The sequence below is a fragment of the Ranitomeya imitator genome, chromosome 2 (genome assembly GCF_032444005.1).
Source record: "Ranitomeya imitator isolate aRanImi1 chromosome 2, aRanImi1.pri, whole genome shotgun sequence".
NCBI lineage: Eukaryota > Metazoa > Chordata > Amphibia > Anura > Dendrobatidae > Ranitomeya > Ranitomeya imitator.
In genome coordinates, this window is record NC_091283.1 from 599956740 (window position 1) to 599981353 (window position 24614).

At 42.9% G+C, this 24614-nt stretch overlaps 1 protein-coding gene across 3 annotated transcripts in view; it reads right to left on the bottom strand.

The window, feature by feature from the left end:
* The window catches only part of RAB37 (RAB37, member RAS oncogene family), a 194613-nt gene that overhangs the window by 21955 nt on the left and 148044 nt on the right, over positions 1 to 24614 (bottom strand). For all 3 annotated transcript variants that reach the window (XM_069752386.1, XM_069752387.1, XM_069752388.1), the window contains 5 exons: positions 10743 to 10809; positions 10614 to 10666; positions 4861 to 4926; positions 2845 to 2901; positions 1554 to 1630 (listed from right to left, as the gene is read on the bottom strand). In XM_069752386.1, the coding sequence (XP_069608487.1) occupies positions 1554 to 1630; positions 2845 to 2901; positions 4861 to 4926; positions 10614 to 10666; positions 10743 to 10809 (320 nt within the window). The remainder of the gene's footprint in view (positions 1 to 1553; positions 1631 to 2844; positions 2902 to 4860; positions 4927 to 10613; positions 10667 to 10742; positions 10810 to 24614) is intronic.

The following is a 24614-nucleotide window of genomic DNA, read 5'->3' on the forward strand; positions in this document are numbered from 1 at the left end:
GTGAACAGAACTATCGCGTTCCTACGCCTGAAGACACCAAGTAATGTGTATTATGCCCTGCTTATTTTGTACATGTTGTGTCATGTGAGGTCGACCTGTATAATGTGTGGAAATGTAAGATAAGTAATGTTGGTAACGTATAGTGCAGTGTAAAACATATTTTAGGACTTGGGGCATAAGATAGGTAGGATATGATAGGGACTGTAGTTAGTTGGCAACATTAGGGTAAGGATAGAGTTAATGTTGGGACAAACCCATAGTGGTGTTAGGGAAAGAGACTACTTGTAATTAGTCAGATAAGGAAAAGTTCAAGTATAAGTAGGAAATGTCTAAGCAGTGCTGCCATTGTGGGTGAACTACAGAAAAAAGTGGACAAGGGAGTAGCGCGACCTTGAAGTGACCGGAGACAGTTCTATCCAAGGACCTGTTTTCTATGTGTCATGAGAAATCCTGCTTGCTAAACGCCGAAGGTAACGGACCTAAACAGGACTGAGTTCGAGGAACAAGTAGGGGTCTCAAGAAGTAGATTCAGGGCACCAGTAGTTAAGAAAAAGGACTTGAAACTGCCGAGTTTGTAGACACTTGTTGAACAGGACTGTGGCGACAAGCTAGGCTGTGACGAAGTAGGGCAAAACTGTAGTCTACCTAGGGCCGGTGACAAAGTGGAAGGATACTTTGCGTATAAAGATGCTTTACACCAGGGGTGTCAAAGTGCATTCCTCGAGGGCTGCAAACAGGTCATGTTTTCAGGATTTCCTTGCATTGCACAGGTGATAATTTAATCACCTGCAGAGAATAATTCCAGCACCTTGTGCAATGCTAAGGAAATTTTGAAAACACGCATGGTTTGAGGCCCTCGAGGAATGCAGTTTGACACCCCTGCTTTACACTGAAAGAATTGTCCATAAGACTTTGAACCCGCTGCCCCTTGTATATAACCCTTACCAAGTTGCCGTTCTGAAAAGATTGTTTTAGAATGGGGGGGGGGGGGGGGTCTCCTTTATGGAACACTGAAACCTATGGTCCTAGCCGGACAACACAATCTGCTACAGGCAGCCTGCACGGGCAAAAGACCTCACATAACCAACACCCAGCCAGGACCCACTATGTTATGTAGCACGCCGGGGCGCAACAGGATAAGGCAAGTGCCTTGCCCACGGCTACTACCCTCGACTAGAATTGAAAGGTAATGGTTACAAACCCTCATTTTAAGTCTATGAGAGTGTTCTTCTGGTTCTTATTGACTTACATTGAGAAGTGACTTCTAGTCTGTCCAGTACACATTGGAGTGATCCAGCAGGTCACACCCAGCAGAAGAGGCTAGCAAGTCTTTTACACACAGGAAACATACATTAGTGATACCACTCTGGTAAAAAAAAAAAAAAAAAAAAACTGCCGCAGCGGTGTTTTAAGGAACTGTAGGCTTACCGCTAAAGCAGATGGGATAGATTTTACTCACAATTTTTTTCAAATTTTAAATAAAAAAAAAAGGCTACTATGCAGAAACATTACTCAAATATATACTAGAGTTACTTGCTACCTATCATACTTACTTGGCTACAGCCATAAATGCAAGTTCCACATTTACTCCTGTCTTTGCACTCGTCTCCATGAAAGGAATGCCATACTCCTAAGGATTAAGAATCAATACATAATTATTATAGCTCATTGTCAGATGCTTTTAAAAACAAGTCACAGCTATGTGTTTCATTTAAATCTTATGTTCACCTTGGAACTGAATTTCATGATTATAAAATTAATCCACCTAAAAAAAAAGTATTACTGTAAATGCTTTAATGTGCTTCTCTTTAAACTGATCAGAAGTCATAGCCTGTATTATACATCTATGCTGCATTAAAAACTGCAGAAATCTTCTGGTATTCTTTGCTGGCTTTATATCTGCACAGAGCAGATTGCCTAATAGCATCCCACTAAGACAAATTTCCATATGCAATCTTAAAAAGGAATATGTCTTTAGGATCAACCCTCCTAAGCCGTCTATATGAGCATGTAGGTCATAGGAAGCTGAATAAAATGACACCTTGATATCTGGGATCTCATTTTTATTTCAGAAAAATCTAAGTTTTTCTTAAAATGTAAATGAGCCGTTAAGATCTATGCGCCGGACACTGATCTTTCTGAGAATCTACATTTAGTGCTTACTGAGAATGAAAGGGGGAGTTACCAGTGTGGGACATGTAATGACTGACCGCTCGCCTTATCTACATGTCTCACATGGGTAACTCCCCTTTCATTTAAAATTAGCTCTGGAAGAAAAAGTCTCATGCAGAACAGTGTCTGGCCCAATAGATCCTAACATTTACATATTAAGAAAAATGTGGATTTCTTGGGAACAATTTAATTCAACTTCCAATGATCTGAGTACCCATATAGACGGCTTAGGAGGGTTGAGCCTACTGACAGATTCCCTTCAAAGGGTATCCCATGGTCAGTAGGAAGCTACCATAAAAAAGGGCTCATGATTTGGTGGACCTGGCTTGTTTACAATGCAGTAGTAATATACTGTATGGATAGTAGTGATTTCTCTCAACATTGAAAGCCAATCATGTAAACTTCTTACGCTGGACCCATGGCCATAAATTGACCAGAATGGAAGCCTGTCACTCAGGATTAGTACAAAAGACATTATGAATTTGCACAACATTTTACAGTAGCTGCAGTTATCCATAAATTGAATACAGACTTATGAATTCTGGTTAGGAATAGAGAAAAATAAAACTCCAGCAAAAAATAAAATGTATGCATGGATTTAAAAACAATATATACTTTTTTTTAGGTTTTGAATAACCCTTTGTATTGGGTTCAGATATTTACATACACTACCTTCGCCAAATTCTCCCCATCTTCTGTTCGAATAACTCGCCCACTGTTTACGTCACACTGAAAGCCAGAATATAACAAATCAATACTGTATTAAGATGCATCCAAGAATGTGACAGTATAGTCCCATCTGGCTCATCTAACCCTCAATGACCAGCTGATTGCAGCAAAATAACCAGTGTTCCAATCATTCTCTCGAGCTTTTCTCTTCTCCCTTCGGCTGGATCAGAAATTTACCTGCATAGCTTACAATAGCAGACATGTGGGGGAAATTATGACAGGTATTCACATGCTGCTACATTTTTCCCTCAAGGAAAAATAGCAAAGGTGTAAATCATTAATATTACTTTATTACTTCAATTTCTAATCTGTTGTGAATTCTCCCTGATTGGAAAGACGGTCCATAGCAACATGAAAAAGACCCCTTTAATTTAAAGATTTACTAATTTATTTAGACTCATTAAAAAACACCCAACCACCATAAAACTATACATATAAATAGGGGGAACAAGAGGATCCACTTAAAAAACAATAGAGTAGGAAGGGGAAAGGGCAGCCACAGTATCCCTGTAAGACCCTAATACTTAGTGGCCTATACCTGAGCCGCAAAGGTTGGCACCCTAAAATTGCATAAGGTCATGCCTGCTTAATGTAGGCTAAACCCAGTTATTCCCATAATTACTTAGCCTACTGATAATAGGAAGAACAAAACGGATAATATACAGTTTATATGTAGAGCTCCTCATCTGGCGTCCCTCTGCATTGTTCTATATACGACTATTTTTTGCATGTTTGTCACACTTAAATATTTCAGATCAAACAAAATGTTAATATTAGATAAAGATAACAAAAGTAATCACAAAATGCAGTTTATAAATGGAGGTCTTAATTAAGGGAAAAAGAAATACAAACCTACAGGGCCCTATGTGAAAAAGTGATTTTGCCCCACCGTAAAATAAACTCTGGTTTTTAACATTTTTGGGAAGTGGAGTTCAAATTCCCTAGCTACACGCAGGCCTGATTAGTGCCAACCCTGTTCTCAGTTAAGAAATCACTTAAATAGGACCTGCCTGACAAAATGAAGTAGACCAATATATCCTTAAAAACTAGACATCATTCAGTGATCCAAAGAAATTATGGAACAAATAAACAAAGTATGGTAATTGAGATCTATCACTCTGGAAAAGGTAATAAAGCCATTTCTAAAGCTTTGGGACTCCAGCAAACCACATGTAGCCATTACCCACAAATGGCAAAAACATAGAACAGTGGTGAACCTTCCCAGGAGTGGCCGGATGACCTAAGTTACCCCATAATCAGTGACAACTCATCTAAGAGGTCACAAAAGACCCAACAACATCAAAAGACCTGCAGTCCTCACTTGCCTCAGTTAAGGTTAGTGTTCATGAATCCACCATTAAGAAAGACTGGGCAAAAATGGCCTGCATGGCAGAGTTCCAAGATGAAAACCACTGCTGATCAATAACAAAGGTTCATCTCATAATATTTGTCTTGTAGATTTACCCGGTGGATTCTTAGTCTGATGGACATGACCCAACTTGCAAACTGAAAGAAACTGTTACGCCGCTGATGAGTAGGTCATCAAGCAGCATGTATGATTGCGAGATCAGACTTGTTAGAAAAATGGAACTGCATTGACCGAAGTCTGGGTAGGAGCTGTATACTTCATATTTTGGGCAAGGGAACACAACACTAGCAAATATGTGTGCACAGCCTTTACACCATGAATTAAATATCAGCATGGTTAAGGTAATTTCTTCTGTGGAGTGTTTGTTTTTGGGTCCTTACCCAGCAGCACATACTGTGATCAGAAAGTTGCCCTTGGAAATTTGTGAGCTTTTTGGTTCAGTGTAGAACAGAGCTCTTACACTATGTAAGTATGTCTAATAAAGTGCATGTGGAGGGAGGTAGACATGTCACGTATACATAGAGTAGGCTTGTGAGTCGAGTGGGTGTCACAATTCAGAGATCTGCGGAGTAGCAGGAAGTTACCAATACCTTGTTGCCAAGCAGCATGATGACCACATCCTTGTGGGCAAATTCGTGAACCTCTGTAAGCCAAGCCTGAAAAATGTACAAGTCAAAAGACACTAAAAAGAGGACATAAAACATAAAAGAAAAAGACATGACAATAAGACACAGTACACAAACATCTGGAAGATTACATACATGACTAAAGTATTAACAGCCGTGCATTTGGGTTTATCCATACCGAACACCATTATAGCCCTTGTAGCAAAGTCTCTGACAGTGCACGGATGCGGCACATACAGGCTTTGTGCACAGGGTAGTAGTGTATTCATGAGCCAGAAAACTGAAAATATACCGTACTTGAATGTTGAGCTTTCACCGCTAATTTTTCATTTCAAGATTTTCATTTCATTCTTCAAAAGAGCCATAACTTTTTGCTGATTGTCTTTTGCGCACTGAGCACCTCTAGACTTCATTGGTATAATTTTGAAGGAAATCCTAAGTTTTTGCTTACTTAACCTTTTTGTTGGGTTGCGCAGTGAATATTTTTTCAATAATTAAAATATGTATTTTTAATATATGTAAAAACAGTATGGTATGATAATTTACAGTATTGTAGTATAAACACCAAATTTTTCGTACCATAAGACACCCCAAATTTTCAGAGGCAAAATAGGAAGAAAAATTAATGCATCAAGTAAGGGTCTGTCTTACAGTCTGAATTCAGCTTACCGGGGGGGGGGGGGGGGGGGAGAGAGGGTTGATCGAAAGAGCTGGTGGAGCAGGGTCACAGGAGGTGTTCGGTGGTCAGGTGATGATCTGACTCATCCCAGCCTGGTGCGGCAGGGTCGGTGGTGCGGGGTCTCCGCCGACATTTCGTGAAGGCCCGGTACCCACTGCACTTCTATTGCAGAAATGCTGTGGTCTCCAGGAAAATGGCCACCAGAGGCAGCGCATGCACAAAATGAGAACTCGGCAACAAGATCTTGTCTCCCGAGATCTCAATCTACACATGCGCCGCCTCCGGTGGCCATTTTCCTGGAGACCAACGCAGTACAGCAATGGAAGTGCGAAGGCTCCGGGATTTAACAAAATGCCGGCAGAGCCCCAGCACCACCGAGCATCGCCGAAATTGCCGTACATCAGCCTGGTATGAGACTCCTGGTAAGTACATCCAGACTATAAGAAGCACCCCCATTTTCCTCCCAAAAATTAAAAAAAAAAAAAATATGGTAGTCTTTATCTTTGTCTTCTATGAAATGCAGCCTACACAGGTGTAAATGGCAACCCATAGGAACTGTGCGGTCAAATCGCAAAGGGAATGCAACGAGCACCCAGGCAAAATTGCGCAGCTTAAATGCCGATGTTAGTGACTGCGCAATATTCAAGGGGTTAAACAGCAGCTATAGGCGCTTGCTCTAGTTGCTGGCTTTAGGAAACAGCTAGCAACTTGAGTCTTCTCCATACAATCATGCAATGGAGTAAATGCACTGTATGCCAAGTAGCAGAATGAGTTATAGTGGTCTTGAGCTTGCCAATTTAAGCTTCATTGGCAGGCCATCTAACCCAATCGGAAATATCCCAATACTTTCCCAACAGCAGATGTAAGAGAAATGACGGGTCAGGCGTGTTGGATTTCAACATGACCAAACCTTGTGTTCTCACATGAGAAGCCTCCAAAAAGCTGTCTGGAAATGTTTTATTCCCCTCCAATACAGTATACAAGCACACATGACCTAATGAATGGTGGGATCAGGGCAAAAAAAAAAAAAAGCTGTTTGCTGGAGAAGCAGTCAAGCTGACAGCTATGTACGGTGAATGGCCACTTGATGTATAAGATATGTAAACTCAATGCCTTAGGCTACTTTCACATTTCCGTTTTTGTGTGTACGTCGCAATGCGTCGTTTTTGGAAAAAACGCATCCTGCAAACGTGCCCGCAGGATGCGTTTTTTTCCCATAGACTTGTATTGCCAACGGATCATGACGTATGGCCACACGTCGCGTCTGTCGTGCACTGGATGTGTTGTATTTTGGCGGACCGTCGGCACAAAAAAAGGTTCAAGGAAACGTTTTTTTTGAATGTCGCATCCTGCACTTTGGAGTGCGCATGCCCGGGCGGAGATCTCTAGCTCCTCCCCAGGACTTTAGAATGGGCATTGGATGCGTTGAAAAACTGCATCCGCTGCCCACGTTTTGCCAAATTTTAACAACGACGCTTAGCGACTGCCGCCTACCGACGGAAATGTGAAAGAAGCCTTGTGTGAATAATATGTCACGTATAGCAGTACAGAGTATTTTGGGAACTGGTAACTAAGACAACACAATTTTCTAGTGGTTTCAAAGTCTAAAACGTAACTTAAAATATGTGAAGGTGAAAATATTGACTGACCCCCCCCCCCAGGAGATTTTCATACCAAGACCCCTGATTCATCGAGCAAGTCCACCAGAATTCTTGGATAAATTGCTTTGAATAGCTTTGTGACTTTTGTTGTTTTCACATCAGTTTCCCGCAGCTGGGATAAAATGGGCAGAGCTGGTGCTGAACAGGGCGTAACGCCAAAGTTATTCTACATCATCACTAGCTGTGCATGCCTTACACCAGAAATTTGACTCCAGTTATGGACTGGAGTAAAATTTCTGGCATAGCACATGCCATTCATCTGACACTCCCGATTCATTAACCGTGCGCCTCTTCATGAATCAGGAACATCTGACTAAAACACAGCCCCTCCTCAAAGCCAGAGTAAAAAAAACAAAAACCCTGGTCTTGCTGAATCAGGGCTTAAGTTTAACTTGTACAATCAAAAAAAGAAATTTGGTTCGGTGTCAATTTTATTATTATTTTTTTATTAAAAGGTTTTTCCTACCATTTTTTTCTGTTGATTGAGCAGTGTTAGATAGAGCTTGAATTTTGGCTGCCTTTTGGTTTTATTAATACCAATCATTTTGATCCCTTCCTTTTTTTTTTTTTTTTTTTTTTAAATTAATCCTGGATCATCCAATTGCCCACACTATATACTGAAATATGGCATTGTAGTATATAGTGAAAATCATGGTCTATGAAGCTCAACCCGTGGCTGAGCTTTACAAGAGTACAGAGATGGCAGCAATATGGGTCTTTTAGCACGCCCTTGGCTGCCACAGTAATCCAGTGTTCACAGAAAGCCAATAGGAGCCAGTGCGTGCGAGCATCAGAAACCACTTCATTTAAATGCTGCTGTGACAGACTGACCATGGCATTTCTGTGATTAACAGCAGCAATCGTGCTGTTAGACACAGATTCCGGCCATGGAATATAATTGGCATCTACCAGCAGCCACCCAGCAATATTGTACAGATACTTCAATTTGTATTAAAGGGTTCAAGTAATTGAAATTCCCCCTTCTTTGAAGTCCATTTTACTCTTCCAGGTTGGACAACTAAGGGTAACAATTATTTGCTTGTTATTTGTACGCGGCTAATAAGATTTGTACAGACAATTTGAAAGCCGCTTTCCTGATGGGAATACTTAGCACATGATAGCTTAGAGTTACAAGCACAACACTGAAGCTGCCTGGATAAGAACCCCTGATGACAACCTGCCTCCTAATCTCTTCAGGGGTACGTGACATGAAGACTGGCAGGTGTGTGTTTATTCAGATGTAAAGTGATAAAATGGATCCTCATATCCATAACACTGCACCTGAGGCGAGTCTGCACAGGACATGTACTTGGGGCCCATGAAACAGTTGCCATGGCTAGTTCATAGCCATGGTGTAGCTGCAAAGCAACTTCTTTATAAAAGCCATAATGGATTTCTGCTATATCATGGCTATAGAACCCACATAGGCAATATCATCAAGTACTGTATATACTCGAGTATAAACCGACCAGAATATAAGCCGAGACCCCTAACTTTGCCACAAAAAACTGGGAAAACTTAATGACTCGAGTATAAGCCTAGGGTGGAAAATGCAGCAGCTACCGGTAAATTTCAATAATAAAAATAGATACCAATAAAAGTAAAATTAACTGAGATATCAGTAGGTTAAGTGTTTTTGAATATCCATATTTAATCAGGAGCCCCATATAATGCTCCATACAGTTCATGATGGGCCCCATAAGATGCTCCATATTAAAATATGCCCCATATAATGCTGCACAGAGGTTAATAATGGCCCCATAAGATGCTCCATTGAGACATTTGCCCCATACATTGCTGCATAAAAATTAATAAGGGCCCCATAAGATGCTCCAGAGATATTTGCCCCATATAATACTGCACAAATGTTGATTATGGCCCCATAAGATGCTCCAGAGATATTTGCCCCATATAATGCTGTGCAAATGTTGATTATGGCCCCATAAGATGCTCCAGAGATATTTGCCCCATAGAATGCTGTGCAAATGTTGATTATGGCCCCATAAGATGCTACATAGAGATATTTGACCCATATGCTGTTGTGTGATAAAAAAAAAAATAAAAAAAATGACATACTCCCCTCTTGTCGCTCAGGCCCCCGACACTTGCGATATTCACCTGTCCTCGTTCCACCGCCGCGCGCCGCTGTGTCTTCCGCATCCTCTGCATGGACGTTCAGGCAGAGGGCACGCACTACCACGTCATCGCGCCCTCTGACCTGAGCGTCACAGCAGAGGACGCGGAAGACGGAGCAGCGCCCGGCGGTGGAACGAGGACAGGTGAATATCGTGCAATGTTGCTCACCCTCCCCATTATACTCACCTGCTCCCGGCACGGTCCCTGGCAGCTTCCCTGATTGTCTTCAACGGGCGCTAACCGCTTCTTCCAGCGTTGAGCGGTCACAGATACCGCTCATTACAGTAATGAATATGCGGCTCCACCCCTATGGGATTGGAGTCGCATCCATATTCATTACTGTAATGAGCGGTACCATGTGACCGCTCAACGCTGGAAGAAGCGGTCAGCGCCCGGAGACCATCGGAGGTGCAGGGACCTCGCCAGGAGCAGGTGTGTTTGTCACAGCCGCCTCTCCCCCTCCACCGCCGACCCCCCTGGGACAATGACTCGAGTATAAGCCGAGAGGGGCACTTTCAGCCTAAAATAAAATATGGGCTGAAAATCTCAACTTATACTCGAGTATATACAGTAATTTGTTTGCATGTAACAGGACAGTGCTGTAGCATATATAACATGGCACACCTTAAACTTTCCGGGATGCCAGGCTCAGAATATGCCATTGGGAGTAATGTTTGCCCGCTCAAGGCACTCTTCAATTGAGCAGAGAGGACAGTGCCTACAAGGTCTAGTTTTGGAGGACACTTCTTGGGAGCAGAAGCATTTTTAAATTTTGTTTACTGCCTAGGTTACGTGTAGTCCATCAGAGGTGGTGCAGCATTTGCAACCTCTTTACTATAAAGCTTGTAAGTGCTGATCTGTAGCAAGATCACTTGATCCAGTCAGCTTCAGTGCCCCTTGCGCTCCTCTGATACTGCAGAGGTAAAGCTGCCTCTGCAAACCCTGAATAGGGAGTGAATAACTCCTACTGTAAATCTTTGACTGCCTGAATTGAGCATCACTCCCTCAGTGGTATCACAATGCATTACTTTATCGATAATTAACCTAGGAGGAGTTTATGACATTATTAAATAGTTATATGAAACTTGTAAGGAAAAAAAGTTTGTAAGCTTGATAGTATTCTCTACTTGTGTTCACATACTTCCAAACATGGCAAGTGCTGATTCAACATAAAACGTTACTGGAAGGTAGGACAGGGACAAGAGAGACAGGTTCAGTTTTAGAAGAATTTTGTTACATACACGGATGTTGTCAAATGACGTCTTGCTTGTGATATCATACAACAGGAGCAGAGCTGGAGGGTAGGAGAGAAAAGTTACCAGCACCTGTCAATGTGTCTGCCATCTCATAACATCGGTCAATTCACATACCCTGAGCGTCCCTGTAATACGCATGGGTGACACTTCGAAAGCGTTCCTGACCGGCTGTGTCCCAGATCTGCAGGATGGGAAAAGTAAACAAATTTTGTATGATATTCTTGAGTATGACAGTCAGTCACGGACTAATAGTCTTGTTTGCATGTAGGATATTTAAAGCTTATCTACTAGGCAACAGAATACAACCTTCTGCATTAAATATCAAATTACTCTAGATCAATCATGAAGTGTTAATCTGTGCTGTTACCATTTCTTCACCATCCCCAACCCATAATAACAAGGACTAGAAATAAGACTAGTCAGGGCATCTCCATTGTGCACCAGCAGACCCAGAATGAGATAAAATAGGATTTGGCGAGGAAACCATACAATTCCTAAAGCTGACCCTAAAAAAAAGCCAAAAAACTCTATGGTAATCAAGAGCTCCACGTTTTAATAACTCTTTAAATGGTGCAATAGTCTGGATTACTTTCTTTAAGGGTTATTCTCACAATGACAATTTTTTTTTCTACAAAGCAGTGTACCTGCATAACTAATGTTAATAGACAGTGCAAGCCCAACAGTTTCAATTTCTTTCCACCCTGCCCCCCCGTCTCCTTCTGGCCCTTTGGGCATCCAGTTTTCCAGATCTGAATGGGCAGTCCCATTATGTGCAAAAACTAGCAGCACACTACTTCTCCTCAATGCTGTAGACCCCGTTTTCTGCTCCACGCTTCCTAATAAAGATATACAGTGGATACGGAAATTATTCAGACCCCTTTAAATTTTTCACTCGTTTCATTGCAGCCATTTGGTAAATTCAAAAAGTTCATTTTTTTCTCATTAATGTACACTCTGCACCCCATCTTGACTAAAAAAAAAAACAATGTAGAAATTTTTGCAAATTTATTAAAATAGGAAACTGAAATACCACATACTGTAGATGGGTAGATTTCAACATGGGCAATTTTTGTGGTGACCATTGATAGTACCGTAATTAATATTGGTCAAATAGTGAGTTATACTCACTACATTCCAATACTCACTACATTCCAAACTATGTATTAACTCCACATTTCACTTGTGGTTCATGGGACCTTCAGAACATGGCTATGTTGTCCCCTGCTACTGCTTGGAGAGCACAGCTATGTGTCAAGGCAAGGAGAACGCAATCAGAGTCTGGGGGATGTTGTACTAGACATAGACAGTGCATCTCTAAGTTTTCCGTGAATTACACAAGATCATTAGGTGCATCTAGTATCAGTGGGATCTTCAGCATAGCATAATTGAGCTGTGCTAAAACCCAGATGTCAGATTTATTAGACAGGGTCATTGTGTGCCTCCAAGCACGAGCAATGAATTTTACAAATGATGGAGGATGGATCCAGTGCAACGGAGAGTAAAGTGAGCCCTGATCATAGGAGGAATCATCATTACGTGGAGGGAGGTGGTATTTGTAAGTTTGCATTGATTTACAGTTGTTATATTGCCAAACATGCACAATTCTCTATGTACAGAAAACAGACCACGTGAGGATTTGAGAATAACTCTTTAAAAACATTTGTATGTGGCTAGAGAAGTTTATCCTAATTTGCAGCTCCAAATCTCTTGCATAGCTATCAAATAAAATTCTGTCTGCCAGCATTTAGTTCTAGAAGGAACAGGCGGCATGGTGTTTTATGATTTAGTTAACATGTATAACTGGTATGCATACTACTGTCAAGCCAGTGACTCGACAGTCAAGCAAAAGAAGGTGGCGCTTGGCAAAGAACAGAACCAGGGAGGCAAACAAATTGGGAAGTACTTGGTTCATGCCCAGAGAACGTCATCCTCATTTGCATGTGACTTTAAACAGCTCATCTTTGAAGGCGCTAAAAGGTAATATACAGTGGGGTTGTGAAAGTTTTTGCCTCCTGGCTTTTTAACTATTTTGTTACAATACAACCTCTGTTTAAATATTTTTGTAATCAGATTTGTGGGTGATGTATCAGCACTAAATGAATAGTTTAGGTTGTGAAGTGAGAAAAATATAAGCAAATTAAATTTATGGGATGAAATAACTAAAACCTGTCATGTGCATATGTATTCACCCCTTTTGCCATGAAGCCACTAAACATTTCTGGTACAAGCAATTTCCTTCATAAAAGTCACATGCTAAGTAAAGAGAAGTCCATCTGTGTGCAGTCTAAAGGTACCGTCACACTCAGCAACTTTGCAAAGAGGACAACAATCCATGACGTTGCAGCGTCCTGGATAGCGATCTCGTTGTGTTTGACACGCAGCAGCGATCTGGATCCCGCTGTGCCATCGCTGGTCGGAGCTAGAAGTCCAGAACTTTATTTCGTCGCCAGGTCGGCGTGTATCGTCATGTTTGACATCAAAAGCAACGACGCCAGCAACGAGCATAGGGCCCCTAGATGCAGGGCTGCCACTAGAAATTTCGGGGCCCCATACTGGCAAAATTTTCGGGGCCCCCTTGAAACTCCGCCCAGGCTCCACCCCAGCCCCGCCTCCAGGCTCCACCCCACGAACTGTCCACAGTCCCACCACTCTCTCTTGGAAAATCTCCACTTCTCACCTATCACACATTAACAGTTCCCATCACCAGATCACACATATAGCCGACAGCTTTTGTTTTGGCCAAAAGATTTTTTTAAGCCGCCACCACAACAAGGTAGACACTTTTGGCCGGGTCCTACTCTACTGTAACCTACTAAATATTTGTTAAAATATGCAATACAATTTAGGTATATTTTTATTTATTTTTCAATTTTTAAAATGACCTATAATACTACATACAAGGAACAAATACCACAACACTATGACCAGATGACATATTACCACCACAGTGATCGAATAATATAAAATAGAAGGAACAAATACCGCTACACCATGACCAGACCACATATTACCTCCACATCATGACCAGACCACATATTACCAACAATGACTGAATACTACAATACTGATCAGTAATACAAAAAAAAACCCACAATACTATCACCATCAGTGCCATTATGCACAGGAGATCTGTAATTAGTAAGCAGTGTCTGTGTACAGGTAATACAGTGATCACTGGTGACATTACACACAGGAGCTCTGTATATAGTATACAGTGTATAGTGTAAGTGTATAGGTAACACTGACTCACCAGTGACGTCTCTAGGTGAAGTCCTTCATCTTTCATCCAGCACAGACCGCCATCACTTTATCCAGCCAGGACTCGTCTCTGCAGGAAATAAAACAGTTATCTCGAGTTCCGCTTGTAGAACACATTACTTAATTTTCCCAACTTCTACATTACACCACATGAAGAAGGCAACATAGTATCACACTACACAGTAACAGGACCGCCCCCCCATTTAAAACAGTATACTCAAAAAATAAAATAAATACATCACTGCAATAATAATATCCCTTAATTAGCCCCTATGGTAATATTCGCCATCCTGGCCACCGTGTGTCTCATTCCAGGCTCCAGCCATATGTTCTCCCATCCTGCCCTCATGAGTATCCATTCTACCCCATATGATCTCCCCATCCTGCCCCATCTGTCTCCATCGTATCCATCCTGCCCCATCTGTTTCCAATCCTGCACCATCTCTGTCCAGCACTCTGCCCCATCTCTGTCCAGCACTCTGCCCAGCACTCTGCCCCATCTCTGTCCAGCACTCTGCCCCGTGTCCAGCTTTCTGCCCCCCATGTGTCCAGCTGCCTTCTGCCCCCTCCGAGTCCAGCTCTACTGCCCCCCTGTGTCCAGCGGCCTTCTGCCCCCTGTGTCCAGCGGCCTTCTGCCCCCTGTGTCCAGAGGCCTTCTGCCCCCTCTGTGTCCAGCTGCCTTCTGCCCCCTCTGTGTCCAGCTGCCTTCTGCCCCCTCTGTGTCCAGCTGCCTTCTGCCCCCTCTGTGTCCAGCTGCCTTCTGCCCCCTCTGTGTCCAGCTGCCTTCTGCCCCCTCTGTGTCCAGCTTTACTGCCCCCCTGTGTCCAGCTGCCTTCTGCCCCCTCTGTGTCCAGCTGCCTTCTGCCCCCGTGTTCAGCTGCCTTCTGCCCCCGTGTCCAGCTTTACTGCCCCCGTGTCCAGCTGCCTTCTGCCCCCCTGTGTCCAGCTGCCTTCTGCCCCCCTGTGTCCAGCTGCCTTCTGCCCCCCTGTGTCCAGCTGCCTTCTGCCCCCCTGTGTCCAGCTGCCTTCTGCCCCCTCTGTGTCCAGCTGCCTTCTGCCCCCCTGTGTCCAGCTGCCTTCTGCCCCCTCTGTGTCCAGCGGCCTTCTGCCCCCGTGTCCAGCTGCCTTCTGCCCCCCCCCCCCCCCCCCCGTGTCCAGCTGCCTTCTGCCCCCCCCCCCCCGTGTCCAGCGGCCTTCTGCCCCCGTGTCCAGCTGCCTTCTGCCCCCTCTGTGTCCAGCTGCCTTCTGCCCCCCTGTGTCCAGCTGCCTTCTGCCCCCTCTGTGTCCAGCTGCCTTCTGCCCCCTCTGTGTCCAGCTGCCTTCTGCCCAAACCCCCCCCCCCCGATCGCCGCTCTCCATAGAAAAAAAAAAAAAGTTCTACTTACCTGCCGCGCTCCTCTCTCCACGCAGCTGCACTGTGCACTCGCCGGCGACTGACAATGACGTCAGACGCCGGCGACATGCACGCTGCGGCTGTTAACTATTGACGTGCGGGCGCGGGCCCGCATGTCAATAGCGTACAGCTGCAGCGCCGGCCGCCGCTAAGGGCCCGGTTCAGCCTGCGGCTGCCGGTAGGGGCCCGGTGAGCAGGTAAGAGGGGGCCCGATGCGGGCCCCCTCTGCTCACCGGGCCCCTTACGCCAGTCACGGCTGTAATGCCCTGATGGCGGCCCTGCCTAGATGTGTGTCGGAACGGTACACTCCGGCTGTTTGACATGGAGCTAACAACCAGCGAGAACGAGAAGTGAGTCACCGTTACGTCACTGGATCGCTCCTGCATCGTTCTGGAGTTGCTTTGTTTTTGACATCTCTACAGCGACCTAAACAGCGACGCTGCAGCGATCTAGTTTAGGTCGGCTCGTTGTCTATATCGCTGCAGCGTCGCTGAGTGTGACGGCACCTTAAGTGTCACATGGTCTGTCAGTATATACACACCTTTTCTGAAAGCCAAAGAGGCAGCACCACCATTAAGCAAGAGGCACCACTAACCAAACACCATGAAGACCAAGGAGATCTCCACACAAGTTAGGGGCAAAGGTATTCAGAAGTACAAGTCAGGGCTGCGTTATAAAAAAAATATCCCAATCTCTGATAATCCCCTAAGCGCCATCAAAAGGAAATAACATGATACCACAACAAACCTGCCAAGGTACGGCTGCCCACCAAAACACCCAACCCGGGCATTAATCAGAGAGGCAGCACAGAGACCAAAGGTAACACTGAAGGAGCTGCAGCGTTCCCAAGCAGAGACTGGAGTATCTGACCATATGACCACAATAAGCCGTACACTCCACAGGAGGCAGCCTTTATGGAAGAGCGGTCAGAGAAAGCCTTTCCTTACACAAAAAGAAATTGTAAGGCTCCGTGGTTATACAGTGGGGCAAAAAAGTATTTAGTCAGTCAGCAATAGTGCAAGTTCCACCACTTAAAAAGATGGGAGGCGTCTGTAATTTACATCATAGGTAGACCTCAACTATGGGAGACAAACAGAAAAAAAAATCCTGAAAATCACATTGTCTGTTTTTTTTTAACATTTTATTTGCATATTATGGTGGAAAATAAGTATTTGGTCAGAAACAAAATTTCATCTCAATACTTTGTCATTGCCAACAATGGATATATTACAGAGGTCAAACGTTTTCTGTAAGTCTTCACAAGGTTGCCACACACTGTTGTTGGTATGTTGGCCCATTCCTCCATGCAGATCTCCTCTAGAGCAGTGATGTTTTTGGCTTTTCGATTGGCAACACGGACTTTCAACTCCCTCCAAAGGTTTTCTATAGGGTTGAGATCTGGAGACTGGCTAGGCCACTCCAGGACCTTGAAATGCTTCTTACGAAGCCACTCCTTCGTTGCCCTGGCGGTGTGCTTTGGATCATTGTCATGTTGAAAGACCCAGCCTCGTTTCATCTTCAATGCCCTTGCTGATGGAAGGAGGTTTGCACTCAAAATCTCACAATACATGGCCCCATTCATTCTTTCATGTACCCGGATCAGTCGTCCTGGCCCCTTTGCAGAGAAACAGCCCCAAAGCATGATGTTTCCACCACCATGCTTTACAGTAGGTATGGTGTTTGATGGATGCAACTCAGTATTCTTTTTCCTCCAAACATGACAAGTTGTGTTTCTACCAAACAGTTCCAGTTTGGTTTCATCAGACCATAGGACATTCTCCCAAAACTCCTCTGGATCATCCAAATGCTCTCTAGCAAACTTCAGACGGGCCCGGACATGTACTGGCTTAAGCAGTGGGACACGTCTGGCACTGCAGGATCTGAGTCCATGGTGGCGTAGTGTGTTACTTATGGTAGGCCTTGTTACATTGGTCCCAGCTCTCTGCAGTTCATTCACTAGGTCCCCCCGCGTGGTTCTGGGATTTTTGCTCACCGTTCTTGTGATCATTCTGACCCCACGGGGTGGGATTTTGCATGGAGCCCCAGATCGAGGGAGATGATCAGTGGTCTTGTATGTCTTCCATTTTCTAATTATTGCTCCCACTGTTGATTTCTTCACTCCAAGCTGGTTGGCTATTGCAGATTCAGTCTTCCCAGCCTGGTGCAGGGCTACAATTTTGTTTCTGGTGTCCTTTGACAGCTCTTTGGTCTTCACCATAGTGGAGTTTGGAGTCAGACTGTTTGAGGGTGTGCACAGGTGTCTTTTTATACTGATAACAAGTTTAAACAGGTGCCATTACTACAGGTAATGAGTGGAGGAAAGAGGAGACTCTTAAACAAGAAGTTACAGGTCTGTGAGAGCCAGAAATCTTGATTGTTTGTTTCTGACCAAATACTTATTTTCCACCATAATATGCAAATAAAATGTTAAAAAAACAGACAATGTAATTTTCTGGATTTTTTTTTCTCAGTTTGTCTCCTATAGTTGAGGTCTACCTATGATGTAAATTACAGACGCCTCTCATCTTTTTAAGTGGTGGAACTTGCACTATTGCTGACTGACTAAATACTTTTTTGCCCCACTGTATATATATAATATATATATATGTATATATATATATATATATATATATATATATATATATATATATATATATATATATATATATATATATATATATATATATATATATATATATATATTTATTTATTTAGATTTATTGTGTCACTGGCAATAATGTTACATCTGTCCTGAAGGCTGCAGGTTCGCACCCAGGTGTTAATATGTATTTTCCTGGGACAAGTAGAATTCTGTCTCCAATCTCACTAGGGGGTCCTGCGGGAAACAAAGAAGAAAGGTAACATTTGACGCCTCCTAGCTCTTGGAAGAGAGATGTTAATCACGGCCTGATAGGATCTCTGTAAGAACGTTTACACAAAGGATCTCAGGAGAAAAGAATATATTCATTGGGAGGGCACGGCCGTGGTCCAATCAAAAAACAAGAAATTATGATATTAACCTGAGGGGCTGGTCTAGAAACCTGACCTCCAGACCAAAGCTATAAAGTAGACCTGATACCTAAAAAGATACAAAATGACCTGCTCAAAAAATACCAAAATAGGAGGACCATAAAGGTAACCAAAAAAAAATGTAGGGCCAAACAAAAATCCTCCAATCTGGAGGATTTTGATTGTCCCTACATTTTCTGATACCTAAAAAACATGTTTACATAATGGACGCAGCCAAGCTGATGTGATCCAATCTACATTCATCATACCCTCAGAGAGCAGAAAGCAGACTACCAAGTTAGATGATTTCTGTAAGTTTTCTACAGTTATTTTTATACTATTTTGCATAAGTTGTATATCTTTTTATTATCATATTTTTAAGTTTTCTTATTGTAAGCACTGACCCTTTTTGTATTAAAGTATAAAACTTTAACAAGTTGAACCTTGAATGTTCTAAAAGAATCTTATGATTCTTATGAGCCTTATGAGTGGTAGACAATATTATTATTAATATTTCCAGGACTCATCGCCCGTGTATTCGGTGAGTGGTGGCAGCGTGTATGAGCGGGTGTGTGGCTTGGGTCGGTGGGTGATTTATGCTCCCATTACAGCACAGGACAGAGGTTGGATGCTGGACAGAGAGAGGGTTGATCAACCCTTGCAGGCACAACCCCAAGTCACGTGCTGAGAGCGGGCACGTGAAGAATTAGTTACACCACGGAGAAGGGATCCGTGACAGGCTCATTTTGCTTTTGCCAAAATTAATTTGGGAGACTCCCCTAATGTATGGAGGAAAGTGCGGAGGTGCGACGCCTCCTCTCTTCCTATAATGGCAGTCCTCTAGCTTGCTTTAGGTGCTCCACGTGGATGAAGCATCCATCACCCACACAGCATCCTCTAATTGCACTCTTGCGCAAGTGCACTTCTCTCTGTCTGGGCAAAGTACTGTAGTGCACATGCGCCAGCTTTACTATCCAGGTCATCAGGGCTCTTTGGTCTTTCCTGGCGCATGTACATTACAGTACTGTGCTCTGCCCTCGGCGCAGGAGTGTGATTGGGGTACGCTGTTTGGCTGTCATAGTATGCGTTATCCACATGAAGCTGGTGGACAACCATTGAGGTGGTGCCGGATCAAGACCAAAGATTACCATCGAACTGGACAGCAGTGTCTGGATACTGTGAAAGGTCTCTTGGGATGTGCAGAGTGGGTGAGGGACCTTCTCTTTATAGCATTCTAGAATGCTGTAAAAGAGGAGTTAATGGTTGTACTGTATATGGGGAAACCTGGTAACAGGTTCCATTTAAGTTCTCCCTGGGGCAGGGCTGGGACAAGGGGTTGGCACCCGCTTAGGGTACTACCTCCAGTCTCCCGGAGGAGAGCACCCTTTGAAAAGAGAAAAAAAAAACAAACAAGAACACACCACAACTGACACGGATGAATGCCGGTGGCAACCTGGCATCTTCCTCCAGCCGTAGGCATTTAGAAAAATGACTGCTGAGATCAGGGTGGATAAAAATCAATGTTTTTTTTTTTTAATTTAAATTGGATTTTTTTGATTTAAATTGGATTTTTTTGATTTAAATCGGATTTTTTTCAATAAACTGCTTTTTGAGGAAAATATTTTACCATCCAAAGGTTCTTCCATCATGAGATAAAGCCGAGTTGTTTAACGCAGTAGAATAACGGCTGTATATGTGTAACATTCACAATGCCATGCTCTTCCAGAGGTTTCTGTAGGATTAGTGGGCAGTTTCTCTCCTATATTATCACAGACGCTCGCTTTACTTACGCAGTTCTCAAAACTGAATTTGATTCCGCAGAGGTCCCAGCCTCTTCTTCACGGCAAAAATGTTACAACATGAACAGAGTTGAGAAAAAGACCTTAATCCTATTGTTCTACAAACCTATGAATACAGAATCAACCCCTTCAGTGCCAAGTCCAAGAAGTTAGACAATACGTTTCTGATTGTTTGGAGCGGAATAGATCTGCACAACACAAGAAGAATGTGAATCTAAGTGTGAGGAGGAGAAAGGGCAAGCAGACAAGAAAATGAAAGTGAAACTTTGAGCATAATACTGCAGCATAGCCACAGACAGACAAGTCTGGATCTGTTTGTGTGTACGATCTGAGGTTTATTACATTCTTTCCTTATAATGGCAGCAGGCCGTAAAAGAGACCCAGTTTGGGAATATTTTAATGAAGCTCCTTCGCCTATCGGTAAGGCAGGCATGCGTGCAAAATGCAAACGATGCAACAAAGAGATGCAAGGCCTGGTGGTGCGAATGAGGCAACATCATGAGAAGTGCGGTGATGAAGATGAGTCATCTTGCATAGGCAAAGGAGCTTCATTAAAATATTCCCAAACTGGGTCTCTTTTACGGCCTGCTGCCATTATAAGGAAAGAATGTAATAAACCTCAGATCGTACACACACAAACAGATCCAGACTTGTCTGTCTGTGGCTATGCTGCAGTATTATGCTCAAAGTTTCACTTTCATTTTCTTGTCTGCTTGCCCTTCCTCCTCCTCACACTTAGATTCACATTCTTCTTGTGTTGTGCAGATCTATTCCACTCCAGACAATCAGAAACATATTGTCTAACTTCTTGGACTTGGCACTGAAGGGGTTGATTCTGTATTCATAGGTTTGTAGAACAATAGGATTAAGGTCTTTTTCTCAACTCTGTTCATGTTGTAACATTTTTGCCGTGAAGAAGAGGCTGGGACCTCTGCGGAGTCAAATTCAGTTCGGTAGAAACTTTGATTTAAATCACTGATTTAAATCAAGCCTTACTGACTAGTGATTTAAATCGTGATTTAAATCGTGATTTAAATCAGCTAGATTTAAATCAAATCCACCCTGGCTGAGATATAGACACAATGTTAGTCACTGACTGCACTTACCCCTCTCTGCCTGCGCCCCGGCTGTCGCTCCCTCCATACACCATCATTTTGAGGTGCCAAGGTTTTCTGAATGGATTTCGGGTACTTTGAGTGTACTGAATTCAAAATCCCATTACATTTGCGGAATGGATTCCAGCTTTCTTACATAATTCATGCATGAAAATACATTCCCCTAATGCAATAGCTTTTGGCCTTTTGACTAACAGTGTCTTAGGTAATGAAATATCCCATATACCGTAACTATTTTGTATTTCAGGCTTACAAGGCTATAAAAGTAACATTTTGAAGCCAGAATTCTACTGTAATTAACTATTATATCAGTAAACTGACCAAGCCGGCAAAACCGAAGTCCTAGTCTTAATCAGCACCATAAACTTAATATGAAACCGCTCTTACACCATTGGCACCAAAATCACTGTATACCAGTGTTACTTTACCACTAAACAGGGTTTGCGGGAGACATCGTAAAATAAGGGATTATGGTGACCATACTATATTCACCATTCCGATTGACGTGAAAAAACAAAATATACCGAAACTGTTAATAATAAGTTCTAGTAGAAGATCATGAAAGTGACTAAAAAAATCTAATTGTTCACTATGCTTGTATACATGTATGATGGGGATATAAAAGGCATTTTGTTATTATATCAAATGTGCTATATTAGCACCAAAGTAGTATGGATGCGATACTATTAGCTGGTTATTCAATATATCAGGGTTCCTTCAGTCGCTCTTATTACCGCAGGTGAAACAAGCAGCAGATAATTGTGTTTTTAGTGCTGGATCGTATTCCCTGTGGTATAGTTTTGATAGGGATATTTTTGATGGCAACACTATTTTAGTGGGCACAAATTATACAGCTTATTAGTAGTAGTTAATGTGGCACCCCTAGGGGTATTTGCCACAAAAACAGTTACTGACACTAAATACAAATACTATAATAGCAAGACTGCACTACCACCTCCGGCCAGAAGGGGGAGCTCCAGAGACTCCCCTTGATCCATTCTGGTCTGAGAGAAGAACTGGCAGTTGGGCTAAGGAGCTGAAAGTGAGAGGTCATACAGCTGAATTTCTAACAGCCCTATGACGGTTTCCAGGCCCAAATCACCGGCCTGAGGAGAAAAGGGACGGAGAAAAAGGACATTGTGAGAACCGGGTAGCATTAATCACTACCCAGAACAGGCGCAAAGACGGATACCGGATCCGTGGCTGTATTCATTATATATAATACAGCAACTGGAAAAACGTGAGGTGATATCAGCTTCACTAGGGCCGGACGCAGCAACAGACACAGAGTTCAGCGGTACTCCTGAAGGGGGTAAGCCGATAAAAGGACTCGGGTTGCCCGTCGAACCAGGACCCGGAGGGGACAGATTGGGCCGGCAGCCAGTTCACATACAGCAGCAGGGCCACACAGAAACTGCGTACAATAAGAGGCGAAGACCCCGGCAGGGTCAAAGTAACTCAGAGTTCCTATACAGACTCCGGTGACAGGACTGGTTGTAAATCCCTTTATGTTGAAGTAAACTGTTTAAACGTTTCAGTGCCTCAGACTTTCATTTGGACAATAGCTATCTGTAGACCAGTAGACTGGGACAATATCCTCAGAAATAAGAATACAGATAATAATTGGGAAATGTTTAAGAACATCCTAAATAGGCAGTGTAAGCGGTTTATACCTTGTGGGAATAAAAGGACTAGAAATAGGAAAAACCCAATGTGGCTAAACAAAGAAGTAAGACAGGCAATTAACAGTAAAAAGAAAGCATTTGCACTACTAAAGCAGGATGGCACCATTGAAGCTCTAAAAAACTATAGGGAGAAAAATACTTTATCTAAAAAACTAATTAAAGATGCCAAAAAGGAAACAGAAGCACATTGCTAAGGAGAGTAAAACTAATCCCAAACTGTTCTTCAACTATATCAATAGTAAAAGAATAAAAACTGAAAATGTAGGCCCCTTAAAAAATAGTGAGGAAAGAATGGTTGTAGATGACGAGGAAAAAGCTAACATATTAAACACCTTCTTCTCCACGGTATTCACGGTGGAAAATGAAATGCTAGGTGAAATCCCAAGAAACAATGAAAACCCTATATTAAGGGTCACAAATCTAACCCAAGAAGAGGTGCGAAACCGGCTAAATAAGATTAAAATAGATAAATCTCCGGGTCCGGATGGCATACACCCACGAGTACTAAGAGAACTAAGTAATGTAATAGATAAACCATTATTTCTTATTTTTAGGGACTCTATAGCGACAGGGTCTGTTCCGCAGGACTGGCGCATAGCAAATGTGGTGCCAATATTCAAAAAGGGCTCTAAAAGTGAACCTGGAAATTATAGGCCAGTAAGTCTAACCTCTATTGTTGGTAAAATATTTGAAGGGTTTCTGAGGGATGTTATTCTGGATTATCTCAATGAGAATAACTGTTTAACTCCATATCAGCATGGGTTTATGAGAAATCGCTCTTGTCAAACCAATCTAATCAGTTTTTATGAAGAGGTAAGCTATAGGCTGGACCACGGTGAGTCATTGGACGTGGTATATCTAGATTTTTCCAAAGCGTTTGATACCGTGCCGCACAAGAGGTTGGTACACAAAATGAGAATGCTTGGTCTGGGGGAAAATGTGTGTAAATGGGTTAGTAACTGGCTTAGTGATAGAAAGCAGAGGGTGGTTATAAATGGTATAGTCTCTAACTGGGTCGCTGTGACCAGTGGGGTACCGCAGGGGTCAGTATTGGGACCTGTTCTCTTCAACATATTCATTAATGATCTGGTAGAAGGTTTACACAGTAAAATATCGATATTTGCAGATGATACAAAACTATGTAAAGCAGTTAATACAAGAGAAGATAGTATTCTGCTACAGATGGATCTGGATAAGTTGGAAACTTGGGCTGAAAGGTGGCAGATGAGGTTTAACAATGATAAATGTAAGGTTATACACATGGGAAGAAGGAATCAATATCACCATTACACACTGAACGGGAAACCACTGGGTAAATCTGACAGGGAGAAGGACTTGGGGATCCTAGTTAATAATAAACTTACCTGGAGCAGCCAGTGCCAGGCAGCAGCTGCCAAGGCAAACAGGATCATGGGGTGCATTAAAAGAGGTCTGGATACACATGATGAGAGCATTATACTGCCTCTGTACAAATCCCTAGTTAGACCGCACATGGAGTACTGTGTCCAGTTTTGGGCACCGGTGCTCAGGAAGGATATAATGGAACTAGAGAGAGTACAAAGGAGGGCAACAAAATTAATAAAGGGGATGGGAGAACTACAATACCCAGATAGATTAGTGAAATTAGGATTATTTAGTCTAGAAAAAAGACGACTGAGGGGCGATCTAATAACCATGTATAAGTATATAAGGGGACAATACAAATATCTCGCTGAGGATCTGTTTAT